The 21,714-nt window shown below is 37.7% G+C and overlaps 1 protein-coding gene across 1 annotated transcript in view; it reads right to left on the bottom strand.

The window, feature by feature from the left end:
* The window catches only part of LUZP2 (leucine zipper protein 2), a 495,906-nt gene that overhangs the window by 59,854 nt on the left and 414,338 nt on the right, over nt 1–21,714 (bottom strand). Inside the window, exons 8-9 of the mRNA XM_032358537.1 lie at nt 15,237–15,311; nt 4,008–4,175 (exon numbers count right to left, since the gene is read on the bottom strand). Coding sequence (XP_032214428.1) covers nt 4,008–4,175; nt 15,237–15,311 — 243 coding nt within the window. The remainder of the gene's footprint in view (nt 1–4,007; nt 4,176–15,236; nt 15,312–21,714) is intronic.

Raw genomic sequence — 21,714 nt, 5'->3', positions numbered from 1 at the left:
CCCAAACTGACCAAAACAGAAATACGGCAAGTGTCATTTTAAATGAATTCTGCAGAAACATCATTCTGGGCAGCAAATCATGGGAGCAAACCAAGGAGCTAAGCACAGCCGTCTCCTTTGAGGAGAGAGGAGCATGTGGCCATCATTATACTCATGATATGAGCAGGAGCCATGAGGGATAAACACTGTGTTGTCAAAGCCCTGACCACAGAAAAAGAACTCGGAGGGCAAGAAAGAATTCACTCAAATTAGAAAGAAGCAACATAACAACATGGAGAATATGATGAAATAAGAGAGGCTGATGGACCTGACTGCAGGTCCTCAGCAGAAACTTCAGCTATAGGACTTGAAAGTCATACAAAAAGCATCCTCCAGAATCAATAAAAACAGGTAGAGGTTCCCGGGGGCACCTGAGGGCTCAGTCAGTTCAGTGACTCTTGATTTCAGCTCAGGTCATGATCTCAGGGTCATGAGATCGAGCCCTGCACCCAGGCTCTGCGCTCAGCAGGGGAGTCTACTTGAGATTCTCTCTCTCTCTCTCTCTCCCTCTGCTCTTCCCCCTTCTCACACACTCTTTCTCTTCTTCAAATAAATAAATAAATCTTTTTAAAAAAGTAGCGGTTACCAATATATAAATTAAGTTCTTGTCAGTAGATTCTTATAATGTTGAACTCCCCACCTAAGGAAAACTGTGGCTATTAAAATCCACAGTGAAATATACACACATGTGTGTGTTATATACATACGCACATATTTAATGTAATAATGTGTATATGTATGTATGTATGTATGCATGTATACACATATACATATACACATCTGAACAATGCAATGAAAATTTTGACTGCATTACCAAATCTTCTTTAGGAAAAACAGAATGACATTTTGGGGGTACTGAGCATGGTATATGGGTGTCTAGTTTTTTTTCCAAATGTGAGTTGAAAATTGGTTATTTGTCTGTGTTTCAGGGATTTCAGGGAAAACCATTCAAGAGTTGAAGATTTAAAAAACCAAATGAAGGGGTGCCTGGGCGGCTCAGTCATTAAGTGTCTGCCTATGGCTCAGGTCATGATCCCAGGGTCCTGGGATCGAGCCATGCATTGGGCTCCCTGCTCAGTGGGGATCCTGCTTCTCCCTCTCCTTTTCCCCCTACTTGTGTTCCCTCTCTCTCAAATAAATGAATAAATAAAATCTTAAAAAAACAAACAAACAAATGAAAGTAGATGAAACCAATAGTAATCTAATGAAAACGGGGAGTTATCAGTTGTAATGTTCATGCCACAACAACACTCTGACAGGGGCTTGAGGAAACTGAGGCACAGGGAAGGTAAGAGATGTGATTCCCTCACAGCAACGGGAAGGCCTATCATGTCACTGCAGCTGTAATTAGCCAACTCTGAAGGTGTACCCATTAAATGTCCTCATTTAAAAGTTCCTTTTTTCATGCACAGAGAAAAAAAGATTCCATGATGGAAGGGTCTCTCTTACTCACACCTTACATCACATCACATTATCCAGGATTTTAAAAATGTTTTCTGAAGCGCTGGCATACAGCCGAAACCCCAAGTATACATAAAATACAATTTCCACCACTAATGAAAAGATAAAGAATGCAGGCAAATCATAAACACTAGAGAAGCTTTTAATGCTAATCCATAAAATAGAATGCTCTATAGTACATCAACTTAGATTTATTGAACTTTATCTTAAACAATTGGATTTTTCTGTTATTGCTTTCTGAGAAATGAGCAATTTCTAAACCAGCCTCACCTAAATGCTTCCTACATTTTTCTCTGATAAGCCAAGGGAAATAATAAATATTTATTATTTATTTCAAGGACAGGACATACATTTATTCATAGTATATCCGTTAAAGTAACAATCAGTAATCCCTCCACACATTCAGGGTCATCAAGAGCCCAGTTTTAATTGGGCCTAAACAAACATATTTTGAGTGGAGAAAGGTGTCCTGTGTGCCCCTAGAATTACAAAGTGCTTTGCCCAAAGTCATCAGACTTAATAAGGCTGAACCTTTGCTCCTCTCTTTGACCAAAACTAAGGAGGCAGGGTGTGGCTTCCTGGCGGGTGCGTGACACTGTGTGAGAAGCTTGGCATTTTACCAGTGACCAATGTCAATGGATTTCTTCATGACTTTTCCTAAACATAACAAATACATCATTATGCAAATTTCTTCCCTGCCTTTGGTTAAGCAAATAAACCCTTTAGACCTAGAGTTTCCAAAGAGGCAGGAGGAAAAAATAAAGGAGAAAAATACTGGCCTAAACATTTCTAGAGATCTTAGGTACAGAGTAAAAAGAGAATAAGATCAAATGAAAAAATATATATTTTAAATGACTTTTGATAGGGAAACATGAGATTATACAGACTAAATCTGTGCAGTTTATACATTGATTAGTCATCAATAAAAACACATTTTTTTTCCCTCTTGGTTTTGACTCTGAAAATAGTATTTCTCTAAACTGCCATTTATGCACAGATGCACAAATTTGTTTTATTCCAGTGTAAGGAATCAGAGTAAGCAGTAAGGAAGCCCCACAGTAGTGCATCACTGGGTAACTGCGTCAGTGCTTCTCAGGTGCTTCTGGACCCACCATAGTTAGAGTTTGCAGCAGACGTGGAACTGGCATCCGGAACACTCACTTTAACAGCCAGTGGTCCTAAGGCAAGAGAGCCAGCACTTTCAAATATACTGCCTGAAGCTACACTTTCTCCAGTAACTATTTCAGAGTGCCAGGATTTATTTAAACGTAGAGACAGTAAATGGAAGGTTCTGATGACCTAAGTACAGAATGACAAAACTCCCCATTGCCCTGTCTAATGTAGAGAGGTGGTGGGAATTGAGGAAGTTTTGCTTGATTCACCTGGTCTCAGAATCTCTTAGGAAGCTTTTGTTTTATTTTTTATTTTTTTAAAAGATTTTATTTATTTATTTGACAGAGGTAACAAGTAGTCAGAGAGGCAGGCAGAAAGAGAGATGGAGGAGGAAGCAGGCTCCCCAAAGAGCGGAGAACCCGATGTAGGGCTCGATCCCAGGACCCTGGGATCATGACCTGAGCCAAAAGCAGAGGCTTAACCCACTGAGCCTTCCAGGCACCCCTCTTAGGGAGCTTTTAAAAACTACTAATGACTTAGAGCCCCATCAGAAAGAATTTAATACGTTTGAGATGAGTCCCAAGTATCAGGATTTTCTAAAGTATCCTGAGAGAGTCACATATGCAGGAAATGTTGAAAACCATGGCTTTAAAAGTTTTTAAAAAAGTATCCACTTTTGTAAGGATAACTGTTATACCCTAGGAGAAAGTATTTTCCATATTAAACCTCTGGTATATACTGGTATGTAATATAAGATGCTTTTTTTAATTAATTATAAAACAAAGCTATCATTATTATTATTAAAATATGATTAGTAATATGATCATATTAAATTATATGATAAGATTCTATTATTAAGTCATGATGATTATAAATTGAAATAGTACTATTAAAATGTTATTTTAAAATAGTTTTAGATTATTTTATAATAATAATTATTATTCTTATAATTGGGTAATTCTGGTTAACACGCAGCTGGCTCTCTAAAACAAATTTTGTTGGGGCGCCTGGGTGGCTCAGTGGGTTAATCCTCTGCCTTCCGCTCAGGTCATGATCTCAGGGTCCTGGGATGGAGTCCCGCATTGGACTCTCTGTTCAACAGGGTGCCTGTTTCCCTCTCTCTCTGCCTGCCTCTCTGCTTACTTGTGATCTCTCTCTCTCCATCAAATAAATAAATAAAATCTTTAAAAAAATTAAAAAAATAAAACAAACATTGTTGTCCAATGTTCTCTAAGTGACAACAGACACTTTACAAAGGGTTAGCTCTTTCCATTTACTTCCTAATCTTTCAATGAATTTGGTATCTTACTCTGTCCACTCTGATGATCACGGAGAATGGAGTATAAAGACAGTGCTTCACTTGCTTCTACTTTCAAAGCATGACCGAAGTGTACCTGGAATTTTGAACTTGCATCAGGAATCACAGGGCTAGCTGTCCCAGGTACAAGTGGCAGCTGAGTCGGACTTGGCCTCGTTAGACTCAAAGGAGGAGGAGCCTGATTACGGAACACGGTGGACAGGCAGAGATGCACAGTCTCCTTCATTGCCTTCAGCTGTGAGTCCTACGGAAAAAGAGAGAGGACAACTTTTACATGTGGTTCCGATTGTTCTTTCTTTGATTTGATTCTCCCCATCCTTCCAGCCTGCACTCAGTTCCCCCACAAATACCTACCAGTTTTCAAATGTTAACTTCCTCACTTCTAAATTCCACTCTGACACACTCACTGTTTATGGCTCACTCTATTGTCTATTTTTAGGAGCTACTGTGTCTCATGATATATTTCGAACACCGAAATTCAGAGACATATGTTACTTGATGTGATTTCAGTTGTGATAGTTTGTTGGCAAGGACATGTCCTCTAGGGTCACTTTGTAGACAATGTCTGTAGAAACCTGCCATCTTTCTCTTGGTGTCCATCTCTTTTATGACAAACCATTCCCCTGGCAATGGAGGGCCCTGTGTTTCTCAGAACAGCCTGCAGCACTACTCAGTTTGCCCACAGGTTGGAAAAAAATCAGCTTTGTTTCTAATAAAACACTTATTTCCTGTGGGCCTTGTTAAGTGGTAGGAGCTAATCCAATATGGTTGTAAATTATAATATTTATACTTTCTTATATTTGCATAGGATTTCACAATATTTCAAATTCTTTCACATGCAAGAAATAATTTTATGCTAACATCTGTGGAACTGGCATCATTATTACTATTTTACTCTGAAGAAAGGAAAGTTCAAGATTTTCAGACTGCTTTTTTCCCCTGGTTTATAATCACAAGGCAGACTGAACTAATGTAGACAACAACCATCTGTAACTCCCATCTTAACACCACTGCTAAAATATTTTTATTTTTTAATTTGTTTTAAAGGGAGGGTTTTTCTTTTAAAGATTTTATTTATTTATTTTTGTTAGACAGAGAGAGAGAGAGAATGAGCACAGGCAGGGGGAGTGGCAGGCAGAGGGAGAAGCAGGCTCTCCATTGAGAAAGAAGCCCCATGTGGGACTCAGAGCCAAAGATACATGGTTAACCGACTAAGCCACACAGACATCCCTAAAAATATTTTTAAATGCTGATAAAGTAAATAGTAATAATAATAATAATAATAATAATAATAATACAACTCTGAGTACAAATGACAGAGAGATCTCCAGTGCCAAAATGGAAAGACATATAAATTTTAGGAAAGCTTATGGTAACTCAGGGGTAATGAAGGGCATGGATGTAGACCCAAATAAGGAAATGTCACATAATCATCCATTTCAAGACATGAGATGTGGCCTCTGTGGCAACAGAGAGGAAGAGATTAGTTACTAGGGCCAAGACCCCTGGAGAAGCTGGCACATGTGGAGTGTACCCTTTCAGGGTACCCATGGGTCAGTGAAGCAGCAGAGTCTGTTGTCCTCCTTTTGAGGGGGTATTCTTCCAACCAATCCGCCATCTTTTATATTCTATGCCAGGAACACACCTTCATATAGCATCTTCTCCTATTTCCAGTCTCCTGAAGAGTAGCGACTATGACTTGGATCCTTCCCAAGATCTACCTCTGAGCTTTCCACTCATATGAGATGTGATAAGATTTATCTTTAAGACGAGAGAGAATGTCTTTCTAGAGGAGCAGCAGTTTAAGAAATCTATTTGGTCCAGGCCAGAGATGAAAGAAACAAAACAAAACAAAAGCAGAGGTAGAGCAGCAACTGGGATACGTAAGAAATAGAACCAACGTGTATTTCCTTCTCGTTAGTATTGTCCCGACAGGTTGTCTAAGATGACATAAACATCTGAGAAGAACTAGGCTGGAGGAATGTCGTTAAATGGGCAGGACAGGACCAAGCTGGGCCAAGCTGAATGATGACTTTTTACTCAACATGGTCCCTTGGATCGGCTTGTCTGAGCTCCTGACTTTTTGTCCTTCCTGCACCCCATTAGGTTCAATCCTCTATGTGTGTCCTTTATAGAATCTGTCTCTAATTTTTAATTTATATGGATATATACACATGTGCAAGTTGTCTATTCTGTTCAGTACTGTGTATTTAGCATGTAACATGATCCCTGACACGTTAGAAGGGACTCACCAGAAAGGTTTCTGAATCAATGACTTAAACACGTGGGTGAAAAAGCTGCTTCTACTTATTAGGGAAGGAAAGTGATAAGCTTTATCAATGACAAGAAATTAAATAATAGTTCAGATTTCTCTTCCTAGTGGTGCTTTGTTATAACCATGGTTAACGCTCCTCTCACCACGGAAGAGAACATTGTGGGCTGGGCCAGGAGTGAAAGATTGCAGGGGCACTGAACAATTTAAATTTGTTTTCTGTCTCACATGTTATAGTGAGACAATGGATATAGAGTTAATGCAACAGAGTCAGGCAAGTCTGGGCCCAGATTCAAAGTTAATGTGGCTTTGAAATGCAGCCTTTGAAATGAGACAATCACCTCAGATAATGCAGGAAGTTATGATGGCTATTTTCTTCACTATATTTATATCTTGGCTCCTCTAAATACATGACGTGTATAAAAGTTGTATCTATAACAGGCTCACAGTATATATATTGGCAAAAGGAACAAATTTCTGAGTAATGCCTGAACTTGGATGTGAAAATAAAGAAAGACCTGTAGCAAGTTAATAGCTTCGAACATCGGTTTTCAGGAAATGCTATTCCGGGAAGACACATTTTCCAGTGGAACAATACTTGAAGATATGCATGTATGTGACATTTTAAATGATCTGAACTTGATCATCGCATTTGTTCCCAGGGGTCTCCTGACATGGTCAGGATCATCTCAGGTAACAGATTCAACATCACACAGACATAACTTCCAACTCCCCGATGTTTCACAGCTACGGGGGTAAGTCATCTTTGCTCTTCTGTTCCAACTGATTCCTGAACTCTTAGCTCCTGATTTTATTTCTTTATTGGGCCACAAGCATATGACTTGGCCTCCTGCCTTAGATTCTGTCTCCATTCCTTGATTACACTGTAGACTTTTCCTGCAAGAGATCACAGATTGCTGAGCCACCTTGACCTACTTTGCTCAGCTTTCTACCACGAAAACAGCTCTCTAGTTAGTCTCTCTGACTTAATACCACCTTTTACTGACACTACTCAGACTTGGCTTGACCCATTTCCATAAGCAGGACTCAGACGATGATTTTACATCACGACATCATTATATTTTCATTTATACTGCTGGCTGTAGTTGTAGCCTGTTTTGAAACTGCAGGTTACTGTTCACTTTGAGGTTCACCGTAACTAGATGTCACCTGATGAAATACGGTATAAGCTGTAGAAGATATACTTTGTCCAAAGTCTTACAACCTGGTCCATCCTAGGGTCAGTCTTGTTTTTGCCCTGCTTTTCTTCTTTTTGCCCGAAACCACTTTTTTTTCACTTGCTTTGCCACATAATAGCAAAATGCAAACATTTTTAGGAAGAACCTGAGTAGCTCAGCCTCTTTTTATTTGCAGCCCATCAAGGAGTCCAAATGTATTTGCATCTTAGAGCCTTTACAATTGCTGTTTCCTGTCCTATGAACTCCTTCTCCAAATATCTGTTAGAAAACTTTCCCCTGAAATTTATCTCTCAGCTCATATCATTTTTTAAAAAATTTAAATTCAATTTAATTAATGTATACTGTATTATTAGTTTCAGGGGTAGAATTTAGTGATTCATCAGCTGCATATAACAACAAGTGTCAGATCACATCTTACCTTCTTGGAAAGACAGTCCTCAAGGCCCTTTCAAGGAACACTCCTTCCTTAAAGTCTCTGTCACTTTTCTCACTTTAAGTCCTAGGTAGTCTTGTTGTTGCAAATTACCTTATTGTTTCTATGTTCAGTGTTTTATCTATTTCCATTACGATGTCATTTCTTTGAGGACCAGTGCCTTTCTTGCAGCACCACCAGTTTCTAACTGTTTCAAACAAACAGTTTCAAACAAATGTTTGTTGAATGAATAAATAAAATAAACCCTCCAGAGAACATAGGGTGGTGGTGTTTTACATGAGAAAATATGAAATATTTCTCATTTTATTCTGTATAATGCATAAGTAAAGTATTATTTCAGACATTAAAACACTAGTGCTCGGGGCACCTGAGTGGCTCAGTCAGTTAAGCGACCAACTCTTGGTTTTGGCTCAGGTCGTGGTCTCCTGCGTTGTGAGATTGAGCCCTGCATGGGGCTCTGTGCTCAGTGGGGAGTCTGCTTGAAGATTCTCTCTCTGTCCCTCCCCTCACTTGCTATGACTCTCAAATAAATAAATAAATGTTTAAAAGATAAATAAATTACTAATGTTTTTGCTATATAATACATAAAACTTATTAAAATTACTGTGTACATATATGATCTTAACATGTGGGAGATTTAGAAGGTAATTTTTCATGTGTCTGTAGGTAAGTACTTATCTCAGAAAAATGTGCTTCTTTCCTGGGAACAAGATATAGCTTGCAAAGACAACTGTGCCCCTACTTTCTTATCTCCTGACAGATATAAGTTCATATGATATTATTTGTCTCTTTCTCTGAATTCATTTCTATGAAGATGTGAGGTCATCAGAGAGATCTGGGTGAACATCGGCTGCTGGCTTTGGAAAGACCATGAAGGGCTATGAGTCCAAAGGCTTTCCCCTTAACTTTTATATATGCCATGAAATCAGCTCTATGAATCCTGTATGGTCATTTTTACATCTTTTTAAATTTTTTTTAAAGATTTTATTTATTTATTTGACAGAGAGAGAAAGAAAACAAGAAGGGGGAGCAGCAGAGGGAGAGGGAGAAGCAGGCTCCCTGATGAGCAGAGAGCCTGATGTGGGGCTCCATCCCAAGACCTTGAGATCATGACCTGAGCTGAAGGTAGACGCTGTGCTGACTGAGCCAACCTGGCACCCTTATTTTGATAGTTTTTATTCTTGGTTTAGGTTGTCTCCAGGTCCCTTGTATGTAGGATAAATGGCAAATTCATTAATTCATGAAGTTAGATCTTAATTTATGTATTCAGTCAGGAGCTACCTACAATGCTCCTGTTATGTGTCAGACACGTATGGCAAAACAGGTTTTTGTTCTTTTGCTACTTAGTCCTGGGAATCTGTGCAGGCTGACTAACATTTGTCACTTTTTTTTTTTTTTTTAAGATTTTACTTCTTTACTTATTTTTTGAGAAAGAGAGCAAGTACACAGGAGCAGGGGGAGGAGCAGAGAGAGAGTAAGGGGGAGAATATCTCAAGCAGACTCAGAGCAGAGCCGAATCACACAACTTTCAGATCACGACCGAGCTGAGACCAAGAGTCAGATGCTTAACTGACTGACCCACCCAGGCACCCCTCACACGTACCATCTTTAATATGGATGTAAATAATGCATGCCTTCCTGGGCAAAATTTTGTGACAGTCAGATGTAACAGATTTTTTTTATTTTTAACATGAAATTTTGAGAGATAGATTTCCATACTATAAAGCTGTTTTTATATTCCAGTAGCTGAAGCTGCCTATAATTCATAAGATATTGCCAAATAAATAATTGATTGTTTGGAAAAACCAAGGTTGATTCTTAGATCGTGAGATTATTTTTGTTTATATTGTGATAGTAAACTGAAACTTCTTTCATTAAACATGTCACAAGAAACAAGTTAGAGTGTGAAGATGATTTCATAATATTTATGAGGTATTTGAGGTTATTTGAAGCCCTGATATAACATTCTTAGGAGCTAGGCACCTGAAGAGAGTAAAAAAGTCTCATATAAAGATGATGGAGAGAGGTAGAAAGCAATGTCATTAAACTGTAGTTTTTATCCATTTTGAAGTGAGCTAGCATTTCTACCTGCCTTTATGACTACAGTTTATGAGCCTCATACATATGGTACAAGAGATTTGTTGAAACCGACCTCTAGTAATATGAAATGCTTTATAGTTTACTGTAGCAAAAGGAACGACAAGATCCTGAAGGTTAAAGAGAAAAATTGTTAACACTGACAGGCAGTCTCTACAATCTCATTCATTGATGTTAATAATCACTGTGCTTCCCGGGGGCTTTCCCTGTGCCAAGAGATCTTAGTACTTTACTTTTTTGGATGCACACTGTTTTCTCACCACTGTTATAAAGTAAGTTTTGTTAGTATTCCATTTTGCAGTATTGCACAAAGAGTTTGAGGACTTCGAACATGGTCATTCAGTGGAAGAGTGATTGAAGAAAGGCAGACTGATTCTGAAAACACTGCCACATAGAGCCTCTCATGCTAAATCCAGACTGTAGCACGGTGCGGGCTAGGCACACCTAGGTGGGGAGTGAATAGAGATGGAGTGGAGAAAAGCACAGAATGGGTAAGACAAAGGAGAAAAAAACTATGCTAACCTGGAGTTCTGTGATTCAGACCAAATTATAATTTGCGCATTTAGTATTATGGGACTACACCAGTTTGTACAATCCGCAAGTACATAACATACATTCATTCTCTGTGTTTCTGGAGCCTTCTGACTCCACAAGCAATTATTTCATAATTTTGGGTGCCCAACAAAATGTGAGAGGTGTGGATCTCCAGACCATGTATCATACATGTATTCTGTTTCCCAGAGATCCTACCACATGGTGATCACATGAAGGGCATTTTAAACCTACTTAGCCATTTTGAACCTGACTAAGTGGATTATCTGAAGTCAGATGCGGGAAAAGATTAAATGCAAGGAAGAAAATTCCACAGTCAGAGTTGCTAAAAACATCACAGGAGACTGGGCTGCCTCGGGATCACATGAATCCCATTCTTTCTAGGATTTAAAGCATCTTGTAGAGATTGTGGTAAGGGTATTAGAGAAAGGACTAAGAAAAACAAAAACAAAATCAAAACAAAGAACGATGATCTAGTGGAATTTTAGGATTTATATGTATCTCTGATTTTCTGATTCTCTCAACTCTATAAAGAGTCTTGTCCCTTTTTAAAAAGTAATATTATGTAGTATGAGTTGGATATAGTCAGAGAGTAACATAAATTAGTATAAACTTCTTTTTTATAAGTTAAAAAATCCTATAAAGCTGGAATCTTGGTAAGATGAATTATGCTTGGCCTACTAGCAGGCTTCCTTAAATAGTTGGAAAAATATAAAATAAGACAATCACAATGGAACAGAGTTCTTAAAACATCTAATTGCTCATTCAAAACATTTGTCCCAAAGATCTAAACCTTAAGAAAGAATATCACCAGAATTCATAAAATGATCTTACTAATTAGTTATTGCAACACTTTCTAGATATCCTGTTTGAGAAGTTATTTATGTTAGCTGTGAAGTGGTTTTGATCATATGTTGTAATGAAAATGCCTATGTGAGACCCAAGTCTCTGGGAAGTAGAATTTTAGCCTGGTCCTTCACAACTACAGTACACCAAGGAGATACCATAGGAACTCCAAAATGAATTAACCTGAAATATTCCATCTCCTCTTTCCTGTATCAAAACACCCAGGGTTGCCTGGGTGGCTCAGTGGGGTAAGCCTCTGCCTTCAGCTCGGGTCATGATCCCAGGGTCCTGGGATTGAGCCCCGAGTTGGGCTCTCTGCTCACTGGGGAGCATGCTTCCCTCTCTCTCTCTGCCTGCTTCTCTGCCTACTTGAGATTTCTCTCTGTCAAATAAATAAATAAAATCTTAAAAAAAAAAAAACCCATAGTTTAATCTGGTGGTTAGGAAGCAACTGCTTTTCTTTACACATCTGCTATATGTATACAGTAAAGTATTGCAAAGCAAGTCTATAATCATATTACTTGCTTATTTTTTTAAAATAAAGTGGTTGCTATGTTGTGATCACAAAAATGGAAAGCTCTTAACAGCAGATAGCACACTTTCTTCATTTTCTAAAATAACATTTTGAAAAATAGAGGGCATATAGAGAAGAAAATAACAATTATAAAAAATATCAGGTAAATATCAATCTGAATTAAATATTAAAAAGCATCATGTTTATTACATATTATATATTTGTTATATATGATATTTATTATACTTTTATAAAATACATGATAGCATGCATATATATATTGGTAATATACACCCATATTACATATACCTGATGTATATATACAATGTATATACTATATGAGGCATGTATCTAATGTACACAAAATATCTATATGTGTGTGTATAAATTAAAGACTATCTGTGTCTATACAACTACTAGAAAATGAAACACTTGGGAAATAGTAGAAGTAATTTTAAGCATTCTTAGTGTGATTTTACTCCATCTTTCCCCAAAGTCAATTGGGTCCTCAAATTTGATATATTTTTATATTTCATCTATTTATATTATATATAATCCAAAACAAATGTGATTTGTGTATTTGAACAATTGTTAAGTACCATATATATAATTCTGAATTTTTTATTTAACAATATATATTATAGATGTATTAATAGTGATATAAATGTCTTCATATGTATTCATTAATATTAAATTTTGATTACTATTTGAAAATATGAGTATGGAACATACATGAAATATATATGCTAATTCTAATGGTAAGCATTTAAGTTATTTCAATTTGGTATTAACACAAACGTGTTGTATTTCACGTCCTTATACATGTGTCCAAGCACATAGGGATGAGTGCAAATGCTATGATACACACGTTTAAAAACTGATTTAATAATTACACTACCACCCCTAGTGTATTGGAATATGGGATCATTAGACTTTTTAATTTGTATCAATCTGATGATGTTGAGATGACATCTCTTTGTTTTTATTTACATTTTCATTTTTCTTAATTAGGTATCTGTTGTTAATAAATTGCAATGAGGGACGCCTGGGTGGCTCAGTTGGTTAAGCAGCTGCCTTCGGCTCAGGTCATGATCCCAGCGTCCTGGGATCGAGTCCCACATCGGGCTCCTTGCTCAGCGGGGAGCCTGCTTCTCCCTCTGCCTCTGCCTGCCATTCTGTCTGCCTATGCTCGCTCTCTCCCCTCTCTCTCTCTGATAAATAAATAAAATCTTTAAAAATAACAATAATAACAAACTGAGGGTTGCTGGGGGGAGGGGGTTTGGGAGAAGAGGGTGGGATTATGGACATTGGGGAGGGTATGTGCTTTAGTGAGTGCTGTGAAGTGTGTAAACCTGGTGATTCACAGACCTGTACCCCTGGGGATAAAAATATATGTTTATAAAAAATAAAAAATTAAAAAAATAACAATAATAATAATAATAATAAATTGCAATGAAATATAGCAGAATGAAGAAAGTGCATGTGTCTCAACTGTACTTTCAAAAATTTATATACAATTTTAAGGAACATTGCTGTATACATACTGATTTAGGATTATGCTGTCTGTCTCTTGCAATGATCTATAATTATCCATTTGGAAAATTTTAAGTCATTATCTCTACAAATATTGCTTCTGTTTGTTATTCCTTTTGGAACAGGTATAAATTTTAAAAATTGATATACATTTCTCATTATCTGTTTATTTTCTATTTAGTTGTACTTTTGTTATGTTAGTCTAGGTAATTGATATTAATTTTCTGTACATTTTACTTGTCTTCAGTTCTATTATGTCCACTCACCCAATCTGCGACTGAGCAAAGTTAAAGTCTCAATTACATGCGTCATTTTGTTCTAATTCTACAATATCTACTTGATGTTTTTAATAGTTTCCAAGTCCAATGAAAAATATTATCCTTTTATCTCTTTGTCTATTTCTCTACTGACACACACACACACTCATCTTCATGAAATCTTTGTTTCCTCATTCCAGTGTCTGAATCAGTTTCAGTTACGCTTTCCTCGGTTTCTTTTTGTACTTTGATCAGATTCTATTCCCTCTCCACACGTCTAGAAATACTTTTATTATATGTCAAACACTGTGTAGAAATGAACCAAAAAATCTCCAGAGGTTATCTTCCACATGAGAGGGTCTGTCTTTCCAGTGTTAGGCAGGATGATGGCTGCTAACACCAACCTAATGAAGAACTGATCTTAGCCAGGTGATGCATTGAAGGCTTATAAAATGCAGATTACTCCTGGATGGCCCTGTTCCTTTGGCACAGACTTTCCATGCTTCTGATTGAGAATAATGTGGTGTTTGTCTTCTCAAGTCTGAAATACTATGATTGATTTCTCAGATTCAGTTTCCTGTATTAATAAGTGCTAGATACATGTTCTCAGTATTACAGAAAATGACACTGGATATTTGATAAATGGGTGTGAGTAAACAAAGAGATTATTTTAAAGTCACTCTACCTTTTGTTCTGAGTGAATTAAAGAATAGAGAAATGTTTATTTCCTATTATTTCATAGAGGTGATTTAAAAATTGAAAAAAAAAAAAAGAATGAGAGGCATTAAGAAATTTTGCCACATTCTGTAACAATTAAGCAGAACAGTAATTCTAATTATATAATCAATTAATCCCTTTCTATCTCCCTTTCCATATGCCAATTGCCTATTCTCCACGTATGTCTCATATGAAGAACAGCCTAAGGCTGGCATCAGCAGGAGTTGTGGTTTATCCTGACCATGCACATTTGAAACACAATGAGACATTAATAAAACCAAAATGAAATAGAGGAGGTAAAAAGCATTGAAGAAAATCTTTTGGAATTAGTGGTGATGGTAGCACAACTTTGTGAATTTTAAAAATGTGACTTTTATACTATGTAAATTATGCTTAAGGAAAGCTGTTATAGAGAGGGATTTATGTCATTCTCTCCTGCGTTATCTTTATATGAACAGAGCTGGTTAGGAGGGCTACCTCCTTCCTCTCTCAGTCTCCCTCCAGAATTCTGATTTACGATTTCCAAAATTAAAAGTGTCAATGACTACTTCGATTTGTTTCCTAACTCATTCACCCAGAGTTAATACATGGCATCTTTGCTGGTGCTTTAAAACATGTTTATTCATGGTGTTAGAGAACAAATGTACCGGTAAGGTGGAAAATGAAAAGTCACGAACTCACAAGGCTGAACCTTGAGTCAATTTACTGTAGCAGCAAAAGAGAGGAAAGATTTGGGTTCCAAAGGGAGTGTCAAACACTCATGAATTCTACACCCACCTTCCAGGTACAGCATCTGGAAATGCATCAATAAATCAAGTGAAGCAATGGGTCTACCCTAGCTTTGTGTGCTAAAACTTCAATTAGGATTCAGAGATGTTAACTTACCCGGTCAAGAGCCGCTTTCTCCAGCTCATTTTTGGCCACAGCTAATTTTTGTTCCAGATCAGTAAGTTGTTGGGCCTATAAAATGAAAGAAAGACCAATCTTTTTAGTAAATTCTGTAACATCCCTTTTCACTTTAAGCATGTTTCATTCATTGTAGAGAACAACAACAACAACAACAAAAACTTTGTGAAATATATTTAGAATTCAAGTTAAAAATACTCCATGACCTTTGGTTAAGCTTCAGAAAATAGTGTGTTCTGGATTAATTAGTATGTAGTAAATTCTTCGGTGGACCAAAATATCTAGTTGCAAAGTTCCAGCTCCAGTCCCGGAATATACTTTGACATAATAAATCAGTTATGTTTCTAGTTGTTCCATATTGAACTGTATTTCCCCAAAATTTCTATGTTGAAGCTCTAATCAACTCCCTCCCACTTTGTGGCTGTATTTGGAAACAGGGCCTTTAGGAAGGTAATTAAGGTAAAATGAGGTTGTAAATGTAGGGCTCTCACCCCATACAATAGGCGTCCTGATAAGAAGAAGAAATACCAGATGCATGCTCACACAGAGTAAAGGTCATATGAGGATCCATGGAGATGAATGCCATCTGCAAACCAGGAAGACCCCCTCACAAGAAATCAAGTCTCCCAGCACCTTAATCTCAGACTTCTTGCCCTCAGAATGGTACGAAAATACATTCCTGCTGTTTAAGCCACCCAGTCTGTGGCTTACCCTATGGCAGTCTCTTGCTATGGCAGCCTCAACAGACTAACATAATAGCATTCATTCTTTCTATTTTTCAGTTTTAATCCAACACACATCTCTATCCCACCATATGCTAGTACCTTTGCAAATGCCGTAACTCTTCTGTTAAAAGAGCAAAGGTCTCAGATTTGGAAGATGTATTTTACTTTATTTTATTTTTTTTTTTAAAGATTTTATTTATTTATCAGAGGGGGGGCGGAGAGCAAGCACAGGCAGACAGAATGGCAGGCAGAGGCAGAGGGAGAAGCAGGCTCCCCGCTGAGCAAGGAGCCTGATGTGGGACTCTATCCCAGGACGCTGGGATCATGACCTGAGCCGAAGGCAGTTGCTTAACCAACTGAGCCACCCAGGCATCCCTGGAAGATGTATTTTAAAATCCTGTATCCACCAATTCCTATCTACATACTATAGCTATCCTTACAAGAAGATGCTTAGCAGCCTCACAAAGGACCCGGAGAAGAACCTGCCTCCCCTCATGGCTCAGAACCTCTCTATACCTCTGGACTTACCCTGTCTCCTACATTTAGCCAATGAAAAGAATCTCAAGCTGGAAGGAACAGAGGATCTTTCTGATGTTCTTATTGGGGAAGGGGATTGAATTTGCCAGGAAAAGTTGACAGCAGAAGGTTTATCAATTAACTACCTAATTAGCTACCTAACCCATATACATAAAATACATCATAAATGTACTTAAAAAATGTGTGTGTGTGTGTATCCTTAAAAATAAAATTTTGAATTAAAAAAAGGTGAAGAAAGTAGCTTCCAATATGAAGGTACCTATAAGTAGTAGAAAACCAACAAGCTCTGAGCCCCAGGCCCCTTCCTGCACTCGCCTTGGTCCTGTTTGTCTCTATCCTTCCTTCTATTCCCATTACCTGACCCCACAATGTGAGGATCTTGGGACCACAGACCTCAGTCTCATATTCTTGACCCGGGGCTCAGGCTACCCTGCCTATTCTACATCACTGCTGTCCTAGGGCCATCTACCTTTCTCAAACACTGAGCACTCAAGACTTACATGGCGACTGTCCTTGGCTACCACAGGCCCTGCCTAACCCAATGCCTCAATGGAAGGAAGGAAAAGAAGGTCTCTTTTATTTCTCCCTGTGTCCTCAGTGAAGGATAGGAGTTAGGGACAATAGAGAGGGGCAGCGGGTGGGTCTCAGTGGGTCAGTGGTCAGCTTACACTCCCACTAGTTATGGGCTAGGTCCTTAGAAACTGGGGGGAGGGAGTAAGCATGTCCGTGCCACTCAACATTTTAGTCACCATCTGGAAGGAATGCCCATGCTGCCTGGCAATCCCCCATGTCTTGCTCACTTCCTTGCCCCCGCCCCTCCCCCCATCCCAGGTTCATATGCTGTTTTCTATCTTAGGCTCTCTTTGGTAGGCAGACACTCTCCTCAAGATGCTGTAATCAGTTACCTGCAGTCCAGAAGGGTCTGCATAGGCACAGGACATCCTGCCTTAGCCTGTTTTCCTCCTTGTAAGGGTTTTTCAACCCAAATCCTGTGATTCATACTAGAAGATCTCCACTAAAAAATGACACAGAATGTTCAGTAATATAGCAATCCAGGAAGCTTGTATTAGGGCAGATAGAATGGATTCCATCAGAAATAGCAAATATGCCTTTGAAAGCTATAATGCCAGCAATTCCAAGGATTTCAAGTATTTACCTCTTCTAGGAACTCACTGAACCTGGTAAAATCTAGCCAAGAGATTTTGGAGGACAGAAGGTTACAAGAAGAGTAAGGGAAAATAATCAAAGGAATTGCAGATACTAACACATATTATCAAATGTTGGTGCTAGTTTTGGAAGGATGAGCTACTGGGCTGACTTGTATATAATAGTTATAAAATTACATAAAACAGTAAGAATTCTATGAGTATCTAATGATCAGAAGACATATAAAAGACTGAGGACTTTACCATATGGTAAATTTTATTTGTTTTAAGTCAAATGTATTTGTTTTCTCAATTTAACTCCTGCAAAATAAAGGATAGGGCTACTTATGAAGAGCTAGTCATGATTCTGAGGCGCTTTCATTCACATCCAATCACAGAACAAATATCTATGAAGTGACTGATTTTCTCAGGCCAGGAAACATCATCTGTGTACATAGATTCAAAATATACATGGAGAGGCAAGCACGTAAAGTGAAAATCACAGTAAGAAATTCTAACTGCTAAACACAAAATGTATAGTCTAAAAAGTCAGAGTGCCTTCTTTAATAAAGGAAACAGCAAATAACTGTAACATTTAATTTTCATACATGTACATCTTCTCATTTGAGCTTTCTAGTCCAGAAGCTAGAGTCCATACCATAAATCTTATTTTACTTAAAAGAAAGAAAGAAAGAAAGAAAGAAAGAAAGAAAGAAAGAAAGAAAGAAAGAAAGAAAGAAAATGTTTCTTCTGAACTTTAAGTTTTTACAGACCACAAAACATGGGAACCTGGGGTTTGGCTGCACCATCCAGGCTTACTTCTGGAGCTGTTCCTTACTGTTTTTCTCTGAAGTTCAACTTAAATTGAGCTGAATTATGAAGGATGACATTAATGCCACATATAACATAGAAGTATCTTTTTTTTTTCCTTCTGAGAAATGAATCTATTGCCCTGGTGAATACTAACAAAAGTCTCGGCTATTTCATCTTCTGATAGAGCATAAGAAAAGGAAGTGCTACAGGGATATCAGCATAGTATCCAGCCACAGTGTTTTCTGGCATGGCTTTCTGGTTGGAAATGGATCCATCTAGAGCCAGATCAGGAAAGGATCAATACAGACTTTGAATAGGGAATTCACAACAGAGCCTCCTCTTAATGTTCTGGCCATTGTGAAGTTATAAAAAAAAATTTGGAGGGGACTACTGTGACTCATTTACAGGGGACATAGGTTGGTGAAAGACTACAATAGCTGGGTTTTTCAGGGGCATGGATATAACGGCCCACATTACAGTAATCAGTAACGGCCCACATTACAGACATCAGCGAAGCAAGGTCAGAAATCTTTAGAAGTTTCTTAACAATGGTTGTGCTATTTTGTTATTAAGAAGATGGCAGTTGTTCTACAACCAATAAGACCATGCAGGTGTGTTCCAGAAAATAATGCAGAAATAATGGATAGTGAATACAAGAGAAGTTCTATTAAAGTGTGGCATGAGCATATTAGAAATTCTACATTTTAATTCCAGACTTTAACATTGTAAAATAGGTGCTATTACAAAATAATCTGTATTCTATGTTTTTTACACTAAAATATTTTGTGGTTATAATATAAAAAAAATATTAGAACTTATATTTAGGCATTTTCTAGATCTCCTCTATGTTATTTATGCTTATAATGTACATGACATGGTAGTAAAAGAATAATATGGTAACAATGATAACAATGATGATAAAGGACCTAAACTCTCTCTCTATATATTCATTCTGCATAACAACTCTGTCTGGCACATGGTATTGTTTCTATCCTTTTTAAATGAGAAACTAAGAGATTTATGAAATACCTTGCTCAGAATCACACAGCTGGGCAATAACATATCTAGAATTCAAATCTAGGCAGCTTGTATCCACAGCTGGTCCTCCTCACCACTAAAGATATGAATGTATGTGTTCTATTTATAACTAAAAATTTACATATATTAAATGACATGTGCTCAAAATTTACTGATGACCTTTAGACTAAAAATGTTTGGAATCAACTCAGAACCTTGGAGAAATTTTGCATGCTTAAGATTTTTCTCCCAATGAGGATGATAAAGTCATAAAAGAAATGTTCTCAAGTCCTCAGTAGGATGTACTTGGTGGTTGGTGAAAAAGTAATAACAGGATTGAATTTTTTATCTATGATCCAATGTATCTATTACCACATAAGAAACACATACTCCCTGCTCAGCAGCCCTAACCTAAAAGATGGGGATCATAGTCAAGAGAGACCACACAGACAACCCTACCATCATCACCGCCATCTCTACATTCCACTTTACTGTAGAGTTAGAAGACAGAAAATCAATAATTCTTACTTACATCTACTCAACCCTCAAAAAGTAGGAAGTTGCAGTGCCAAGATTATCTCTGGCCATCAGATTCTTGGATGCTGTGTCTGCTCGTTTCAACATTAATAATTTGGGAGTGACACTGAGAGACATGGGACTGAAGGACTAAAACACGTACAAGGACCAAATTTAGACCTCAAATTACACAGGAATATAACTTAGCATAACATCTGCTTAAAAGTGTTATTAAAGGTTTTAGTTAACTAAAATTATGAAGTTCAGTAAGCCTTTCCATTGGGAAATAAAAGCAAGCATATATAATTTTCTTCAAAATTTGAGTTTTTATTAGTCTCATATTACCATCATGTGTATATGTATATGCATGTAACACTCACGGCCATTTAAAGAAAATCTATCCTGAAATACTTTTTTCATTATGTCTTGGAAGTTGATTCCCTTTCTCCCCTCAAGAACATTGCCACTTTGGAGGAAAGCGGCTTACAGCCTTTCTCTGTCATACATATTTTTAGGAGAGGTTATCTCAACACTCAGTTCCAGGGATGGGGATGTAATTTCTTACAGCAATTTCTCTATCTCTACTCCATAGTCAAATGACTGTGATTGGGTTTAGGCATCTAATTAACATCAGGCCAGAGACAAGAAGATATATACTGGTGGCTTCTGGAAGGAAAATTGTCTCTCTTCATCTGATTAATAGATGGTATGTTTTGTTCTTTCTCTTGGTAGTAGAGTATAAGGATGTTTACATCTCAGTGCTAATAGCCTTATCTCCAGAATAAAAAAGAACATCATGAGGCAAAAACTCTACTAGAGAAGAAAGCAGAGCATAGAAAAGAGCAAATAAATATATTACAGGATCTGGTGACTTTGAAAACATTGCAATCAAACCACATCTGAAATAAAAGGAACCTTGCATTTTCACTACTGTGTTCATGAATTCATTATTCATGAACTAAATTCTTGTTAAATATTTATATTTTCCATTATTTGAAAAGAAAAGATTCCAGTCTTCTTCTTATTATAACTGGTATTGGTCTAGTCCTTCTCCATAAACAACCATGAGCTAATTAGGTCATGAAATATGGAGAGCTCACTAGGTGGGACCTGTCACTGTACCAGCTTTCTGGCTGAGGGCCATTTCCCACCCAGCTACAAGGGCTGGGGCCCCAGCAGCTCACCGCAGTTGCACTGAGCTGTGAAGGCAGAGATGGGAGTTGGGAGCAGATTCAATACCTGCAGTATAAAAGAGAAGGGGAGTGGAGAAAAAGAGAGATGAGCAAGAGCGAGTTTCCAAAAGTCAGTTTGTGGGGATGTTCCTACAAATCCTTGGCTGAGAACTGGGCTGCACATAAATAAGGCAATATATCACACAAGGCTAATCATGAAATAACTGTTAAATGGCTGAGAGCAGAAGAGAGACAACTGAGTTTGAACACGGCAGAAGGATGTTAGCATTCCAGACACATTCATAAGCCTTATTAACACCACAGGCAACAAAGTAACAGCTTTTAGATTAATAGCCATGCACGAGAGTAGTGGTTGGCGAATTATCATCCCAAAGGCTAAATCTGGCTCGTTGCCTGTTTTTGTAAATAAAATTTTATTGGAACACAGCCACCTTTATTTATATATTGTCTAGTTACTTTTGTGTCACCATAGTGGAACTGGGTAGCGGCAAGAGGGACCACATCGCTTGCG

The sequence above is a fragment of the Mustela erminea genome, chromosome 9 (genome assembly GCF_009829155.1).
Source record: "Mustela erminea isolate mMusErm1 chromosome 9, mMusErm1.Pri, whole genome shotgun sequence".
Taxonomy (NCBI): Eukaryota; Metazoa; Chordata; class Mammalia; order Carnivora; family Mustelidae; genus Mustela; species Mustela erminea.
This window is presented reverse-complemented; position numbering and strand designations above follow the sequence as displayed.